This window comes from Nothobranchius furzeri, chromosome 11, assembly GCF_043380555.1.
Source record: "Nothobranchius furzeri strain GRZ-AD chromosome 11, NfurGRZ-RIMD1, whole genome shotgun sequence".
Taxonomy (NCBI): domain Eukaryota; kingdom Metazoa; phylum Chordata; class Actinopteri; order Cyprinodontiformes; family Nothobranchiidae; genus Nothobranchius; species Nothobranchius furzeri.
In genome coordinates, this window is record NC_091751.1 from 36353462 (window position 1) to 36370382 (window position 16921).

Sequence of the window (16921 nt, forward strand, 5' to 3'; positions counted from 1 at the left end):
GAGAAAACCGCTGTTCTGCTGGTGACGGCACGTCTGGGACGTGTGAGCAGGATGAATAAAAAAGCTAAAGCTGGTCTGCTGCTTGAAGCACCGAGAATGTCAGGATTAGAAGAAGTGATGCATTTAGAAGAATATTTCATTTCATCTTCTCTTTCTTCCTGCTTCCAGCCTACATCCCGACTCCTATTTACTTTGGCGCCGTCATCGACACCACCTGCATGTTGTGGCAGCAGGACTGCGGCGTGCATGGCTCCTGCTGGGAGTATGACGTCACCTCCCTGCGCTTCGTCTACTTTGGCCTGGCCGCCAGCCTCAAGTTCCTCGGCTTCCTCTTCATCTTCCTCACCTGGTACTCCATCAAGTACAAGGAGGAGCGGGTGGAGCGATGGCTGAAGCGCCACCTGTCGCCCGTCGACACCGTGGGGAGCCTCGTCTGCCACCCGGGCGGCCACAAAGGCCACGCCCGCACCCGCTCCTGCCCTGTCAACATCCCCCGAAGCGACCCCAACGCGCTGCCCGCCAACGCTCTGCCTCGCGCCCTCAACCGCGGCGTCAGCACCCAGAGTTGCCCTGGTAACGAGTTAAAGGCAATAACTCCTCCTCCTCCTGCAGCTTCCCCTGCAGCTTCACCCGCCCCCACCCCGGCCCGATCTCTGGAACACGTGCCAGTCCGAGTTTGAACGAGAAGAACCACTAACGCTCCCGTCTGGGTCAAAACCATCCACCGGAGAACCGGATTTAGTCAGGAACTCGTTTGGGAACCAGAGTGCTGAAAGCCGTTTATGTTGTGATCCATCAGCTGGTGCAGCGAGCAGACAGAAGCTCTGTGCTCCTCACCCACGTCACCCCGGCAACGTGCCTTCTGTCACCACAGTCCTCACCCCGGAAAAGCCCGCTTCACCCCCCTCCCCTCCTTTATCAGCTCTAACGGAACGATAACCTCTAGAAACGTGATTCTCACTGATTAAACTGATTTTAAACTCCTGGAATTAATCCAAGTGAACAACGAGTCACTGGGTTAAGCTGCTCGGTGCTCACGGGTCACATTCCTGCTCTGACGAAGCGACACGCGGGATCCCCGCTGGTAGTCGGATTGTTGGGATGTTGCCGGTTCCATACAATGCATCCATACATCGTAGGACTGCCCTCCCTCCCCATCAAGCAGATAGGACATTTTTCATTCCTGCTCTAACTTTTCAACAGGATTCCTTCAAAATCAAATAAAAAAGTAAACAAAAGAGCTGGAAGGAAAATCTCAGACGGGGAATTCTGAGACGGAAAAGCAACTTTTGCGTCTGTGCGACCCATCGTCTCCTCGTCTTCCTCACCTGTGAGGTGGGGTCAGAATTTCTGCATCGCTTGTGACGACGTCGAGCTCAGAAATCGTGTTTTTGTTTTTCCACAATTCAGATAAAAAGATGAGAATTAAAAGTGTGAAACGAAGTTTTCACTCAGTGAACTGCTTCAAACACGTCTGATTCATCAAAAATCTGTTTTCACGCATGAATCATTTTTAACATAAGTCACAAAATCCACCGTTTGATGAGCGAAACGTCACATCTCTCTTTGATTTTTGCATCTAATTATTTGGTCATTTATAATTATTTAAATCAGGCTGGTTTTTAAAACCCTCTTAGCTAAAGCCGAACTCGTGATGAATCATTCCTGTTACATTTATTTGTTTTTAGGTTTAGAAAAAACTCAGATTAGTCATAAAACAGACTTTTTTACAGATGTTCTTGTGCACAGATACAGCTGCTGGGTGGGTTTTACATTCATGCATCAAAAATACAATCATTTCACTCAGAATTAAACTTTTTCTGAACCTGAAGTAAATTTTGAGTTCATATAAATAAAAGCCTAAATATCCAAACTTTACTTGATGTGCAGCTAATTTCTTTTTATTCCAGACTCTAATATTTGACTTTAATCTAAAATTAATATTTCTAAACTTTTCTCTTAAAATTTTAACTTAAATGACTATTTAAGGTGTGTTTTAGGTAAATTATTACATTTAAATTCATAAAATGTTTAAATATTTAGATATTTTAAAATCCAACACTTTCAACCCTAAAGAAATGTCCTAAAAACATATTTTTGTTATTTAGTTTTTCTGTTTTTAACCCTGGTTCCATCTTGTTTATAGTTTTTTGTTTATCCTAAAACTAACAGGATCCGTTTTCTTCACTTTACTTTAAAAATTGACCAAAGCTAATAAATACTTTATGCATAACCTTTGTTTTTAAGATTTTGTTAAAATATTCATTTTAACTGTGGCGACTTTTACTTACTTTTCTCTAAACTTATCCAATCCTCGGCTGCTGTTAAAGTACTTTCATCCTAAAATAAGAGAATTTCAGACTACATAAATCTACATTTTCATACTTCAGTTTCACAAAGTGTTACTTTTATCTTTTTATTTTATGGGTTGAGTTGATTTCTGGTGTTTCTGAGCCGTAAAAACAGGATTGTTGTGTTTATTAGAGCTGCTGCACCACAGCTGTTGTTACAAATCCCTCATTTGCACTTTCGTGTTGTTATATTTTATTCTGAATATCAACTAAACTACTTCTGTCTTTTTAAAGCAGCAGTTAGCTCTCTGGCGACACCTGCTGGACCGACGAGGAACAGCATGTAGGAAAAGAGACAAAAACAACCAAAAACGTGTTTTTAGGTTTGCACTCTCAGTATTTTTCATTTGAGAGACACCTGAATAAATCTGCTTTATCTGTATGAAACTTCTCTTTAAAAGAACTCGTTTAGTTTTATTTTCAGCCCTAAAAGCAGAATCTACACATATAAAGTGTTCTGTTCTTGTTTTCTGCAAATAAAAAGTTTCAGTAGTTAAAAATGATTCAATAAGCATTTAAAAGAAATAAAACTACAAGATTTTTTTGTTTTTATTATAAAAACAAAGTTTCTCAACACCGAAGCAGTCTTTCAGTTTAATATTTAATCACAAAATAATTAGACTATCAGACATTCTATAAATAATAAGTTGTGAAAATATTTGCACTTTGAGCTCAGTATTGAACACGATTTCTGTTTGTGATTTGTGTTGATTTTAAATGATTTAGGGCTAAACTGAACCAGTAAAGATGGTGAAATCTTCATAAATCCTCTGAGGTTTTGTGAAAATATTAGTTTATCAAACACCTTGTTGAAAAGGTTTGACCTGCTGAGTATTTGCTTGATTTTCTTTTTATCTTTAATCCAAATGTGAAAATTTTTCAAAAACAAAACTCATCGACACTGATTTCTTGTTCCATGAAGTTATTTTTGTTTCTGAAGGATTGATTATTTTTGTCTGAGTTGAGCCAAATGTTGTGAAACTGGTTAAAATCTGGTTTCTACTTCCAGACAGACTTCTGCCGTATGATTTCAGAGGTTTGAATCAACTGTTCTGTTTTGGTTCAGAGGAAATAAATGAGATGCTTCTGCTCCTGGACGCAGGTCAGAGGTCACGTTTGTGCTGCAGAGAAAAGCTGAAACATTGTCAGTGATTTCCTCGTTTCTGTGTAAAGACAGCAAAGAATCAAATGTGATGCATTTAATACTAAACACGATAAAGACAGTAGAATAAAGTAGAAAACATTCCAACTTCATGTCAAACAGAAATCCTCTTTCGTGTGTCGTTTCATGCAATAATCATGTGACTGATTCAGGATCGGTACGAGCTCCTTCAGGCAGATTTAGGGTAGCGGTTTACTTTTTGAAATCAGTATTATATTTATTTAAAACTGGAAAAGCTGCCCTGATGGAGGCTAAACATAGATTTGTGGTTTACAGCTGCCTTGAGTTCTTGACTTCTGTCAAATAGAAAAAGTGACAAAAGAATAAAACTGAGTTACAAAAAGTGTTTTTCTTTCTGGTGTTTTCATATAAAAGCACAGAATGGGTCTGTTCTTTTAGTTTGTGTTTTGGTTTAACTACGGGCTGTGGCACTGTTGTAAGGTCACAGGTTTGAATCCCATCTGAAGCATTCTGCAGCATGTCCTCCCTGTTTGAGACTGTCCCTGTGGCGGACTGAAGACATGTCCAGGGTGCGCCCCGCCTCTTGCATGATGGAGCACGAGCTCCTCACAACCCTGTTTGAGCAGGGGTTGATTAATGTGTCAATACTTTTATATAAGAACTGTTGAAGGTGAATTCAGCAATATTTAAAGTCACATCTCAGGGCCAACTTTAGAAAAATCTCAGAGTGAGGCGAGGGGTTAAACCGGGTACCAATGAGACATGCCGAAGAGCATTAGGTTTGGGGAAAATGGCATAGTCTAGCAGTGAAATCCCAGTTTTTGCCGTTTTGTGAGGTAATTAGGATGATGCAAAGGCTCCAATTTGATTTGATGACTATAATAAATTCTATAAGAGAGAATTAAAGTGATATTGAGGCAGATTTTATTTTTCAGAGGCAAAATAGATGCTGTAACAAATGTCTGGTAAAAACTATCGACATAATATACGGGTAAAAATATATAAATGGGTAAAAACCCATAATGTTAATTATTAGCAAAGCACGCGTCAGACAGCTCCTCATCTCCCCTTGTGTTGTTAGACCCTATCGCCACTGGAGGGCGTTGAGACCCCTCATTCAAACTCCGTTTGCAGCACAGTAGCTAGCTGGGTTCAGCACTGACCTCACACGACCGTCGAGTTTAAGTATTAAATAAATATAATAGTATTTTTGCTTTTGGATGAAGAATAAGAGAACGTCAGAGCGAGTTCCCATGTTGCCAGCACCACAAGTGCCGTGGAAGTTCAATTTTAAATTGACCTGATAATGAGCGAGATCAGACTGGTGCCCTCTTGTGGTGAAAAACTAGAACCTGACTCTGACCAATTGTGTCAGCAAAGCTAGAAAAATTATCCTGCGAATAAAGAAAAAGGAGAAATGCACTTTTGAAGTTAGTTAATAAAAACTCTTTCTGTTAATTATTTCAAAATAAAATGCTACAACGTTTTGGTGTTAGCCACCGGATCTTGCTCTTTTAGCTAAAAACGCAATTCAATTTATATTTATTTAACAGTGTTAACCCGAATGGTTGTGTCGGACTGGCTATCAGAAGCACCTGGAAGTTTTCTGTATTATTCCGGTCAAGTGGATGGATACCGGATGGAAACACGACTCAATCCTGGTTTTCCAGATTAAGGATTTTCCGCCCTCTGGTGGACCGAAGCTGTTACTATAGGCATAGATATCATATATAATATTAACTAATATATATGATATATCTGACTATATTAGCTAATATATATTATATATCTATGACTATAGATAGCGTTTATAAAGTTAAACACATTACTCATCAACGCTTCCTGTAGAGTCCTTCAAAATAGGACACCACTTCAAATTACAACTGGTTTAAATTTGTGTTAACAGCATACTTGTTATTGTGACAGTTTAGCGTTCTGTCACAGTGTCCCGATTGATCATGCGCCTTGGCTATGACTATTATGGGGTGCCATTTGTAAAGTCAAACAGTCATAATCTAACAGCAATATTTTTGGTTATTTAGCATATCATAAGAGAAAAAATTGGGAGTTCACTTTTTCAAAGTCATATTTTCACCAAGTTATTCATACATTTATAAATGTTAAAGTTTCCAAATATATATTTAGTTAGCAAGCTAAATATTTAATTCATAGTCAAATATTTATTTTTTCAAACTAAATATTTAGGTCTGATCTAAATATTTCGTTTGTAAAATAAATATTTGATTCACTAACTAAATATTTAATTTACTAATTAAATATTTATTTTGGAACTAAATATTTAATTTGTAAATTAAATATTTATTTTCCAAAAAAATATTTTGATCCCAGCTAAATTTTTATTTTGGAGCTAAACATTTCGTGTGATGTCTATTGGTCATCACACAGTCTCATATGATTGGTCTTCACTGCAATCTGACGTTTTGTATAATCTGAAGGGTTTACCTGGCGTTGAGGAGATTGGCATCACAAACTATGTTGTCCTGCAGACTTCTTTATGCTGCAAGCCAAATCAAAGTGTTCCAAATGCAAATATGCATGTTTTACCTAATAAAAGGGGTTTTATTTATATTTGTATGAATCCGGACATAAAAAAAATCTCAGAAAGGTAAGTAATTTATCTATTGGACTTTTCAGGAAAGACAGGTGACCTTGTGAAAACAGGTGGAAGACAGAAATGTTAAAAATGTCAAAAATCAAAGTTTGAAAACCCCGTTCTCCTCTTCCTCCCCCTCCATATTATCAATACTCACCAGGTTAAGAATTTCCCACAGCTTCATTGAAATAAGGAGGCTAATGTTGTAAGCACTCAAAATGTAGGAGTGTGTCCAGAAGCAGCTGGGAGTGTGTGTGTACAGAAGCACCTGGAGGGGTGTGTGTCCAGAAACACCTGGAGGGGTGTGTGTCCAGGAGCAGCTAGGGGTGTGTGTGTATGTCACACAGATTAATGACTACTTTTTCAGCTTTAGAAGCTGGAGGTGTGGTGAGAGAGAATGTAGACACTGGTGAGTTGGCAAACCAGTTTCATTGCTTGAAGGAACCGACGACTACCTTTCATGAGTTTTAAACTAAATTAATTTTAAGTTTGTAAAGTTTTGGTCCCTTTGTTGTTTACTTTAAAAAAGGCAAAAAGCGTTTTTCACATTTTAATGATTCAAATTTACAGACGAGCTTTTCAAGAAAACACATCATGAGTTTGTAAGGCATGCATGAACATATATACAAATATGTTTTCCATTACAGCAGCTTTTAGGAGCGGTTTGCTTTCCATACAGTGCACAGGCCATGACAGACAAACAGCAGATTTATGGCTCATTTTCTCTTAAATACATTTCCTCACAGAAGCAAAAGTTCAAATCTCTATGATGTTCTACGGTTCCATGCAGGATGCTGAACTTTAAAGCAGTCAGACATGGCCGACTTCTTCCTAACTGGTCCTTATACTGCTGTCTGGGCGGGTGATCTACCTTTACACTCACATTCAAAATTAAAACAAACAATGTGTAAATATAAGGCATTAACACCTTACTGTTTCCAAAGTTTGGATGAGATAAAATGGAACAGTTTGAATACTGAAAGTTTTATAAAGAATATTTTAGTTTTTTTTAAACCAACCAAACATTTGTGTATAAAATCTTTTCCTCTACAAGTTCCAGAAATGTGAATGAAACTAAAACCAGAGGTTTTGACACTGATTTGCTCTTTAAGTAGCATTTGTTTTTTCTGTTTCAGTTTTCTGTAGAAGGCTGATAACGTGGATTTGATAAACAAAAACTTATCTGAATTATGAATTAAACAGTTGAAGGTGTAAGGCAGAAGGTCCCTCAGAAGCACAACAGGAGCAGGATTAAAACATCCATCTTCACAGGATGAAACCTGATCAGAAACAGATGAAATTTAAACATTTACAGAGACAGAAGCTGTAGAAGCTTCAGAAAACCAGCAGATGATGGATTACCCGTTACGTCACGTTCTGAATCAGCCCTTTCTCCGGGTCGTGTTTGTCATCCAGATCCTCGTCAGAGTCTGAGGAGGAAGAAGGAAATAACAGAAAAGGAGGTTAAAATAAAACCTCTGTAAGTTAGGGGTTGTATCAACTAGTCGACTTCACTGCTCTGTAGTGACTTTTTATGCTTGTCATAGACTAGTCGCTGTCACGTGATAATGACCGACAAGATGCAGTCCTCGGAAAAGACAGCAGGTGACGAGCCCCTGCGTGTTGGGAGGCGACGCGCTGTGCCAGAGCGTCGGTACTGACACCCGCCGTAAAACGGACATTTAACCAAATTGTTACCTTTACCCTTTTGCAATTTAACCTTCCCCTCACCCCCATCCTAACCTTAACCAGCTTGTGCATAAAAAGCTCTGATCGTTGACGTGCTCCAGACATCTGCGTCCTGAGCACGGCCACAGTAACATCATCAAATCAGGTGTCGCCACCTCAAAAACTAATGTAACACGCGATCGTTCATGTCGGCTCATTTCCTTTTATGTTTTCTGTCTTTCATTTGTGCCTGATGCTTTGCGCTGCTGTGGAGCAGGGCACATCACCTGTTTTGTCATCCGGTGATTTCCCCTCACCGGTGCGGCCGGCAAGCACTCCGCTGTTTTTGCGGTCGGTAGATCTTTTAGAACTGCAGTTCAAAGGTAACTCATAAGGTGAATATAAATGAAGCCAGGTAGCAGTTTTTCTTTAGGATTGAGAGGAGATGCAGGAAGATAATAAACAGGCAGGACAGAAAAATAGTCAAATAAAAACAAGTTAGTTTTTGTACCTGGTGGTTGCAACAAACAGACACCATTGAAGGTAATCAGAAGTGAGGAACAGAAAATGAAATAATTATTTTAATGTTTAGAGCAGCGGGAACTCCGAGAGGCTGCAGGCGCATCAGTGAGTTTGCGGCCGCTGCGCAGGGGGAGGGGGGAGAGGGCTGAAGCAGAAACTACTGTTGTTAAAAGAGATGTGTTTAACTTTGAAAATGTGGGTGCAATTTTAATTGTCAAAAACTCCAGCGAACCAACCGACCAACCAACCCCCACCCCACTCCCGTGCGTCAAAAAAAAAAAAGCTTGGTCACTAGGGCTGCAACAACGAATCGATAAATTCGATGAAAATCGATTACTAAAAGCGTTGGCAACGAATTGCGTCATCGATTCGTTGTGTTGCGCAACTCTTCCAAAAGCCCCCCCACCCCCACCCCATACCCCCCCCCCCTCGGCCGCTGCGCGCAGACCGGAAGCAAGTCAGATCAGCGCGAGGGAGAGCCGGCAGGTGTTCGGAAGAGGAACATGGCAGAAGCAGCGAGACCCAAAAAAGTAAAAACTTCTAAAGTTTGGGAGCATTTTCAGTTAAATCAGGCGAAGACATTCGTTACCTGCGTTTGTAGGTCAGACTTAGCATGGCACGGGAGTACTACAATGATGATGCAGCATCTTAAACGCAAGCATGTCACAATCATCAGCGAGGAAGGAGAGAGCTCGGTGTCCGGTTAAGTTAAAAACTTTTCAAAAGTGATTCACGCAAGCCCCGGATTATTACACAGGCTAGACATGCCCTAAGCTTGTAAAAAAAAAGTCTATAAAATCGCAAGTGCAACGCTATTAGATAAACGGGGGGGACTCGCGCTGCTGCGAACCGGTTCCGCCGTCACATTCCCGCAGAAACTGGTTGATCGCACCGGGGCCAGGCTACTAGCATGTGGTTTTACAACCACAATGTCCTCAGAAGCGAAAACGCTTTTAAAAGGGAGGGAGGAGTCCTAACTCTTGCTGCAGGCGTGTTGTGTGAGTGCAGTTATATACTGGTTAATATATTTTTGGGTTCAGTTGCTTTCATGTGGCCTAATGTGAGTCTATTTGGGATCATTGGAATGATCAGCAGCATTTCTTGATGTGACTTTATGGCAGTTGCCCATGGCATCATCACAAGGAGGATGGCATTCATTTACTTTTGTTTTATTTGGTATTTTTTCAGTCATTTTTGGAAATAGTGATTAATTTTGATTAATTCACAGCCTATGTTTAATTACATTTAAAAATTAGTTGTTTGACATCCCCAATTATAATAAATGTCAACAGATGAGATCAAACAAAACAGATGAGAATTGCCTTTAAGCTGTTTAACTTGGACCAAGCATTTTAGGTCACAGATAGATGTAGCTTAGGGTCTCTGTCTATACACCTTATAAGACAATTTAGGTGATGGCATGTTGTTTTTCTGCTATTGAACTGTTTTCTAATAATGTTGTTTATTAAAGTGAAGGAAGGAGAGAAATAACGTTTCCCTAGCAGTTTTTAACAATGTCCCCATGTAATCCGATTAACCGATTAATCGTGTCGAGACCCCATCCGATTCATCGATTATCCAAATAATCGTTTGTTGCAGCCTTATTGGTCACCCATCGTCAGTTTTAGCCGCTTCAGGTGTATGACGTCATCAGCGACTAGTGGAAGTCGACTCGATTTTCATTACTTGACGGTCGACTTAAAAAAATATTAAGTCATGCAGCCCCTACTGTAAGTAAAGGTGGCTCGGGCGTGTCCCGCCACACAGATGTAGTAGTAGTACAGTTTGTGAGACGTGGTCAAGCTCCTCTTGCTCTGTTGCCTGTTTGGATCTTCATGATTAAAATTATTTAACATCAGTTCCTAATAAAAGAAACTAATAAATCCAACAACTTCTGGTGTTTATTTTATTTTTTATTTATTCTTTTTTTAACTAATAAAGTCCCATTGAGATTACAAACTTTATTTTCAAGGGAGTCCTGGCCAAGAGGCAAAGACCATGAGAGTTGGAGCTTCTGCGTGATGATTTAAATTTGAATGTAAGCCAGATGGAAGTGTGAGATGCCTTTAGAGAGGACAAACCTGCCAGAGACTCCGGCGGAGAGTAAAACTGTCCTTCAGAAACCGGACCAGGACCAATGAGAGGAGGGTGCTCTGTGGCGTCAACAAACGACTTGTATCCTGTAAAACACACACACACACGCACCTCTCAGAGACACAAGTATACAAAAGCTACACAACCAGGAAGTAAGACTCACGGTTTTCATCAGCAGCTTCCTGAGGAAGGACCTTAAAGTCGAGTAGCCATGTCTCAATCCAGGCCAACACGAAGGAGATGATGGGTAGCAGATACCCGAAGGCCCCCTGAGCCAGCAGCTGCACACACACACACACACACACACACACACACACACACACACACACACACACACACACACAGGAATATAAATGTATTTATTGTAACATTCATAAATTAAAGGTTTGTGAGAATATCATCCAGATCCAAACTCAAACACATTTCAGATGAAAATTCTATGCATAAAAAGCATTCTCAGTTTGGAAAAACCACTGATAAAAATATTAATTAATTAAAGACAACAAGAAATTTTTTAATCCTTTCTGCAGTTTTGTATTCATTTGAAGGAATAAAGAATTTTTATTTACCCCAATACACATTTTTTTCTCACACCGAGATAAATGGAGTAAAATCTGTCAGCCTGCAGGTCAAAAGGTTAAACATGTTTGTTTGGAGGTGTAAGTAAAAAACTCACCTTTGGTAAAATGACTTTAACAATCAAGAATGCACAGGTGACTGTAGTGGTTATCTGCACAGAGATAGAAGCTTGTTTTATTTGCATGTTCACTCTGAGTTCCAGTCTAGCTGGTTGTAACTGAGGTAAACGTGTAGAAAAGGGTAACTCCTGGAGCTTTTTATGAAAGAAACTGATCATTAATGTAGGAGATTGTGTAATAATTGTAATAAGAATGAACGTTTGATTAAAACAAAACATTTAATGAACAGAAACATCAACCTGGGTAGCAGATAAACACAAGTGAACATGCAGGAAACCCCTACATTTAAACATAGATAACTAATAAGATGTTTCTGCCTTTAATAGCTAATAAACATTACTTACTGCGATTGCCCACCAGTGGCGCAGCTTGCAGATGGCGTAAGCCAGGATGAGGGCTGCAAACCTGAAGACGGCCAGCAGCTGAGAGGAGACAAAAGAGAGGAAATTATATATAAAACATCATTTAAACAGGACGACACATGATGGTTTAAAAGTCTTACAAAGATGTCAAAGAAGGAGGCGTGGAAGTCATAGTGCAGGACTTCCTTCTCCAGCTGCGTCTGAACGCTGCCGCTCGCCTGTCAAACACAAACAAAATCCTTTAAACCTCTAAATTAAACTTCTGAGGATTTAACGTGCAGCTGGAGTCAGAAACAAGACCTTTCTCTGCTCTGGTGATAATCCAAACATCTAAGTTTGACCTGAAACAACTCTGCTCTGTCTTCACCGGGGTCTCATGGATGCCTGCTTCAGAGATGTACTGCAGCGTTGGAAATGTCCAACAAAGTTATTTGTCCACAGCAAGGTCAGAGGTCAACAGACAGACATGTCCAGCAGTTCTCCTACCAGGACTATTGTGTGCTCCTCCGTACAAAACAGTCTCCTGTTTTTCTTCTCTAGCCATGCGGTTTGGGAAGACAATCAAAACAATTCCATCGTCTGACTTCTTCTCTGCAACTATTTACATGCTGTTGCAACTCCAAGGTCCCACAGGAGACGAGACTTCACTCTTTTAATAAAACGATTCTTATTTTGTCTCATAAATGATTTATTTCAGTCCGCAGGTTGTTTACAATCGTATTCTGTGTTATCTACGATGAATGTTCTATATAGTGATTTAATAACTAACATAAATGTTTATTATTTCATGACATATTTCAGATCTTAAATACACTAAATGAGTCTACTTGATGATTTAATAATGATTTATTATCAGTTACATTCACATGTTAATGTCAGTATTTTAACAAATGAATGTTTAACAGATTTACTCCACAGTAAGTGAGATCAGCCTCTTCTGAGTGCCTGAGGAATGGGTCAGGGTTAGACACCTGAGGGTCTTGGTGAACGCCTATCCACATTTCTCAGATCTGGTTAGTCAGAGTTTATAAATAAGCACTTGTTAAAAGTGATCTCACTTCCTATTTTCTCCCGTTCCAGCCAGAGCTCACAGCTCATGCTAAATTACCATCGTATGAGGAATCCACCTGATTTTTCAGTGGAATAATGTTAGCGTCTTAAAGAACCATCCTTTTAGATAGATCACCTATTATTTGCTCAATCCACCACCCACTCTTCAGACGTGAACCCGTCCACCAGAAGCCACCTGGGAAGTATCTGCTGACCAGTCGTGCGTATGCCGACGGAGCCTGCGATCTTAAGATACCTCGGAAGCCCACTCACTCACTCGCCGGCCTTGCTTGCAGACCGGATCTCCAAGAACTTCCACTATCCTGGTTCAATGCCGTCAGAGCGGCTGAGATTCATTTGACAACTTGTTAAATTAAATCAAACAAACAACCAAATTTATTTTATAAACCCAGACATCACACCTTTCTGAGCCACTTAATGAAGCTCTTAAACATACAAGGTCATGTTCATTCACTCTCTCATTTAATATCACTTTAAATTTATAATCATTTGTTACCATTAATATAAAAATAAACTGATTTTTATACATTTTATTTTAGTTTCTGTGTCAAATTATTATAAAGTGTTTTTTACCTGGTGTTACATAAAGTACCTGGTTTCATCATCAGTCAAATATTAAAGGCTCAATATCATTTTTATGGATTATTACATTTTATCGAACACCTTTATATTCTATTGAAAATTTATTTAAAGTAACTACTTACAAAGCGTTACAGTACTTAAAGATTGTTTTAAGTCTGTACATATTGTAAATGAGAACAGTCCTTTGTCTTTATGTGTTACTGTTTCATCTTATTTTAACTTGTGTGTCTTATCTGTTTCTCTTTGGTATAAAGTTAACTATGAGTGGCAAGGTGGAGAAACGAGGGCCCGGGCGGGATTCGATCCCCAGACTCCCGGGTGAGAGTCACGCACGCTAACCAGTCAGCCAAAGGGACACCCCCTTGGCCAAGTAGCCAGGGCGCGTGATCAGTCGGGACACTGTGACAGGACGCTCACACTGTCACATGTTTCTGTCGCTGCTGCCTCTTGGCCAGAACATCGTTGTAAATGAGAATGAGTTCTCAATCGACTCATCTGGTTAAATAAAATAATTACATCACTTCTGTCAGAAAAGTAAAAACCTGAAACACTTCCTGTCACCAGGAGAGAAAAGAAGACTTGAGTGTTTTATTCCAACTTTATCCAATAAAATGATGTAAAATATGAGACTGGACTTTGTTCTTAGCCTCTCCTAAAAGTCAAACACAATAAACAATCACCAGGTAAACAAAGCTGCTCCTTCAGCTCCAAAAAGCTACATTTAAATGTGCAAGAAGAAGATTTTTCATAAATATGGGAGAAAAAAAGCCTTCAGCTGTTTATTCTCATGCTGTCTGAAGCTAAAATCCCCAGCTGAATCATCCAGGTGACACAAACACCTGTCAGGTGAGCTACTGGTTCGTTCAGAGGCATACTGATGAGCTTCACAGTGGAACTTTCCCAGAAAGTGTAGGTAACTGGTTTATTTAGGGAAGTCTGCAGCAGTAAAACTAAAGCACTTCCTGAATCAGATCTCAGCTGCCTGACCTCCATCTACTCGTGTTATTTGTGGAGATAAAACATCAACGTTGCAAAACGGTGGAGTCACGCTGTTAGCCAATCAGAAACAAGATGTTTCAATATCAAAAAACAAGAGAACCTCTTTAATAAGAGTAAAAGACCTAATGACAACATGGAGCCACAGAGCCAAACTTACATTGAGCTCTATGATCCAGAGCAAGGTGATGAACAGGAGGTCAAAGGTAACAAAGAGGCAGAAGGTCCTCCTCACGTCAGAGATGCACTTCTTCCCTGCCACCTCGTACGACTCCACCCGGCCAGAGACGGGCGTGGAGATGACTGAGCCCACCTCCTGACTGGTGAAACGCGAATCAAAACTGCTGCATCTGCTGTCCATCGCTGGCCACTGCTCAACCATCAGAAAGAGCTCTCAGAATCAGGGGTCAGGGGTCATTGGAGCAGGAAGCAGGGCAGGATTTGTTGACTCAGTCCGTTTGGGTCGACTGCATCTGCAGCAGGGACAAATCTGGAGTTTAGATCCAATTAGTGTGGTGAAATAAGAAAATTTAACCAGACATTTGTTTGTGCTGCAAGCTAGGAACAAGTTTTTTCATAATTAGACTAAATAAAAGCCGATTATTCTAGAAAACTAACGGATAACAAGGTAAAATGTTCGGAGATGTGGTTTTAACTAAGCACATCCAGACATTTAGTTCATTATTATTAGGGATGTGTATTAGTGTAATTCTGGCAATACGATGCGCATCACGATACAGGTGAGACGATACAATGCATCACGATATATTTCTTAAACCTCAAACCACTTGAGCAACAATCCCTTCATCTCAGTAAAGCATATTAAATATTTTTTATTTAACAAAACTAGAAAAAATGAAAGTTTCTCTGTAAAAGAGCTGCAGCTTGAGCATTGTTACAGAAGTGAAACTCTCTGTACTTTGGCGCAATCATCCTGCTACAGAGCAGCTAAACACAGACGTGTGATTTCACCTCACAGCTGATCCGGTAGCTGCAGGAAAGTTTCTGGTTTTAAACTCGAGTCAAACGTTTGCTTTTTTACTTTATTTTCAATCTTTAAAAGGCTGAAACACAGAAAAACTTGATGGAAACACCTGAGCTTCCAAGTTTTATACATAAACTAAAATGTAAAGATGATGTCCAGAAACAGACATTTGCTGATAATTTGAAGTCATGACGCACCCGTAGGTCACCGCCAGTTGAGTCATAAAAACGTTTAAATATTAACCTTACAGACAGACGTACAGTGGATCCACTGTTCGCCATAGACTAATATTAGATTATGTTATGTTGTCTGATAAACAGAAGTAAAGCAAAGCTCCTGCACCACTGAGAATGATTTGCCCTTCATCCTTTTCTATTTGTGAGTTTATTTAAACAACTAAAAGACAGACAACAAGAAGAAAAACCTTTCACAGCTTGAGATGTAATTTTTAAACAGCATCGTCATTTTCAAATCTCTAAGCTGGGACGATTTTGAACCGATGTGAACCAGAGAAAAACACCAATAGAGGTCAGAGGGTTAGGGTTAGGTTTACATAATTTTATGTCATTTTCTGTGTGGTTTTTCCATTTTTAACACCTATAAGAGAGCTTTTAGTCCTTGCATGGTTTTAGCTCTTAGAGGTCAGAATCATTGGCTTGTCTCACTTCCTGTGTCAGAGCTGGACCTGGGGATATGATGCTTTTACTGTTACACTAATACTCTGCTTTTAAACCAACACTCTCAGGTTAAATTATGTAAATCAAGATGAACAAAAGCAGAAGTCTAACTGGTTTGACAAAAAAAATCCCTTTTAACGACTGATGACCATAACTGGATTGTCAAAATAATGAAAGAAGATAGCGCAAGAAAACAACAGTTATCACGTCACAAAACTGACATTTAATTTAATTATCTTTATCAGTTTTGTATGATGACATTACCAGTATCATATAAAGGCGATTGATGACACCTTTTAATATAAAAAAAACATTTATTTGTTGTTGTCGTCTGATAAACATTAAAATAACTTTGAACTGAAACTACAATATCTTTAACACTGTTTACCATCATGTAATAAATATGTTATGTATGTATAAATAGCTGTAGGATACGTTATATCTGACTCGAAGGCATCAGAATTACATTAAAGTCAATGTAAAGCTCGCAAAGAGCAACAAAACACACGGCTTGCTAACAAGGCTAAAAAAAAGGCCACACACAAAAAAACGCAAAAAAAAAACACAAATTTATCCTTACAACACACACCAGACCCGCTTAGCTTGGTATGTAAGTAAACAACAAGAAGACGCGCTGACAAAAAGGTAAAAGAATCACAAATCAGATGCGACGCTGTTGTGTTAACCTGCATCACTGAGTTCATTTGACAACAAGCTAGCAAAAACAGCTGCGCTAAATAGCAAATTGAAGCCGTATTAAATCGTTGTTGCGATTCTTACCTCCCAATGTCACGAAAGGAAACGTTTATATTGTCATGAAATACCAAAAAGACAAATCTGTGAAATTAAGTGTTCAAACATGAGCCTCGGGGAAGCGGACAAAGCTTCTGTTTCCTGTTCTGTTCTGGTCTGACCCTTTGCATCGACGTCACCTAATCACGTGGGTCCACCATGCTGGACGGCAAAAGCATGTAAACAGTGAGCGACAGGAGTACTAAACAAAGGGAAAAGTAGAGCTTGAAATTGTTTTTGCGATCAAAACAAACTCCTCCAGCATTCCTTCAACTAGTTCATGCCCAGTTCAGTTATCAGAGGGGGTGGCGCATCTCGCCGGGGCTCGTGCCCCGCTGGATTTGTAACAATATGCTATAGACAGCGTTTCCCTTAGCACCAAAGCT

The 16921-nt window shown here is 39.6% G+C and overlaps 2 protein-coding genes across 3 annotated transcripts in view; one reads left to right on the forward strand and one right to left on the reverse strand.

Moving 5' to 3' along the window:
• Window positions 1-3857, forward strand: part of LOC107383404 (solute carrier organic anion transporter family member 5A1) — a 38120-nt gene extending 34263 nt beyond the window's left edge. For both annotated transcript variants that reach the window (XM_015955995.3, XM_070541533.1), the window contains one exon: window positions 169-3857. In XM_015955995.3, coding sequence (XP_015811481.3) covers window positions 169-680 — 512 coding nt within the window. In that variant the 3' untranslated portion in view covers window positions 681-3857. The remainder of the gene's footprint in view (window positions 1-168) is intronic.
• Window positions 3858-6624: 2767 nt separating this feature from the next.
• On the reverse strand, window positions 6625-16911 carry stard3nl (STARD3 N-terminal like). Its single transcript, XM_015956001.3, has 9 exons — window positions 16524-16911; window positions 14242-14554; window positions 11573-11650; window positions 11415-11492; window positions 11049-11102; window positions 10536-10653; window positions 10360-10458; window positions 7451-7518; window positions 6625-7368 (listed from the first exon to the last, which is right to left on the reverse strand). Exons 2-8 carry the CDS (start codon window positions 14461-14463, stop codon window positions 7454-7456), a joined length of 714 nt encoding a protein of 237 aa, XP_015811487.3. The 5' UTR covers window positions 14464-14554; window positions 16524-16911; the 3' UTR covers window positions 6625-7368; window positions 7451-7453.
• Window positions 16912-16921: the final 10 nt, after the last annotated feature.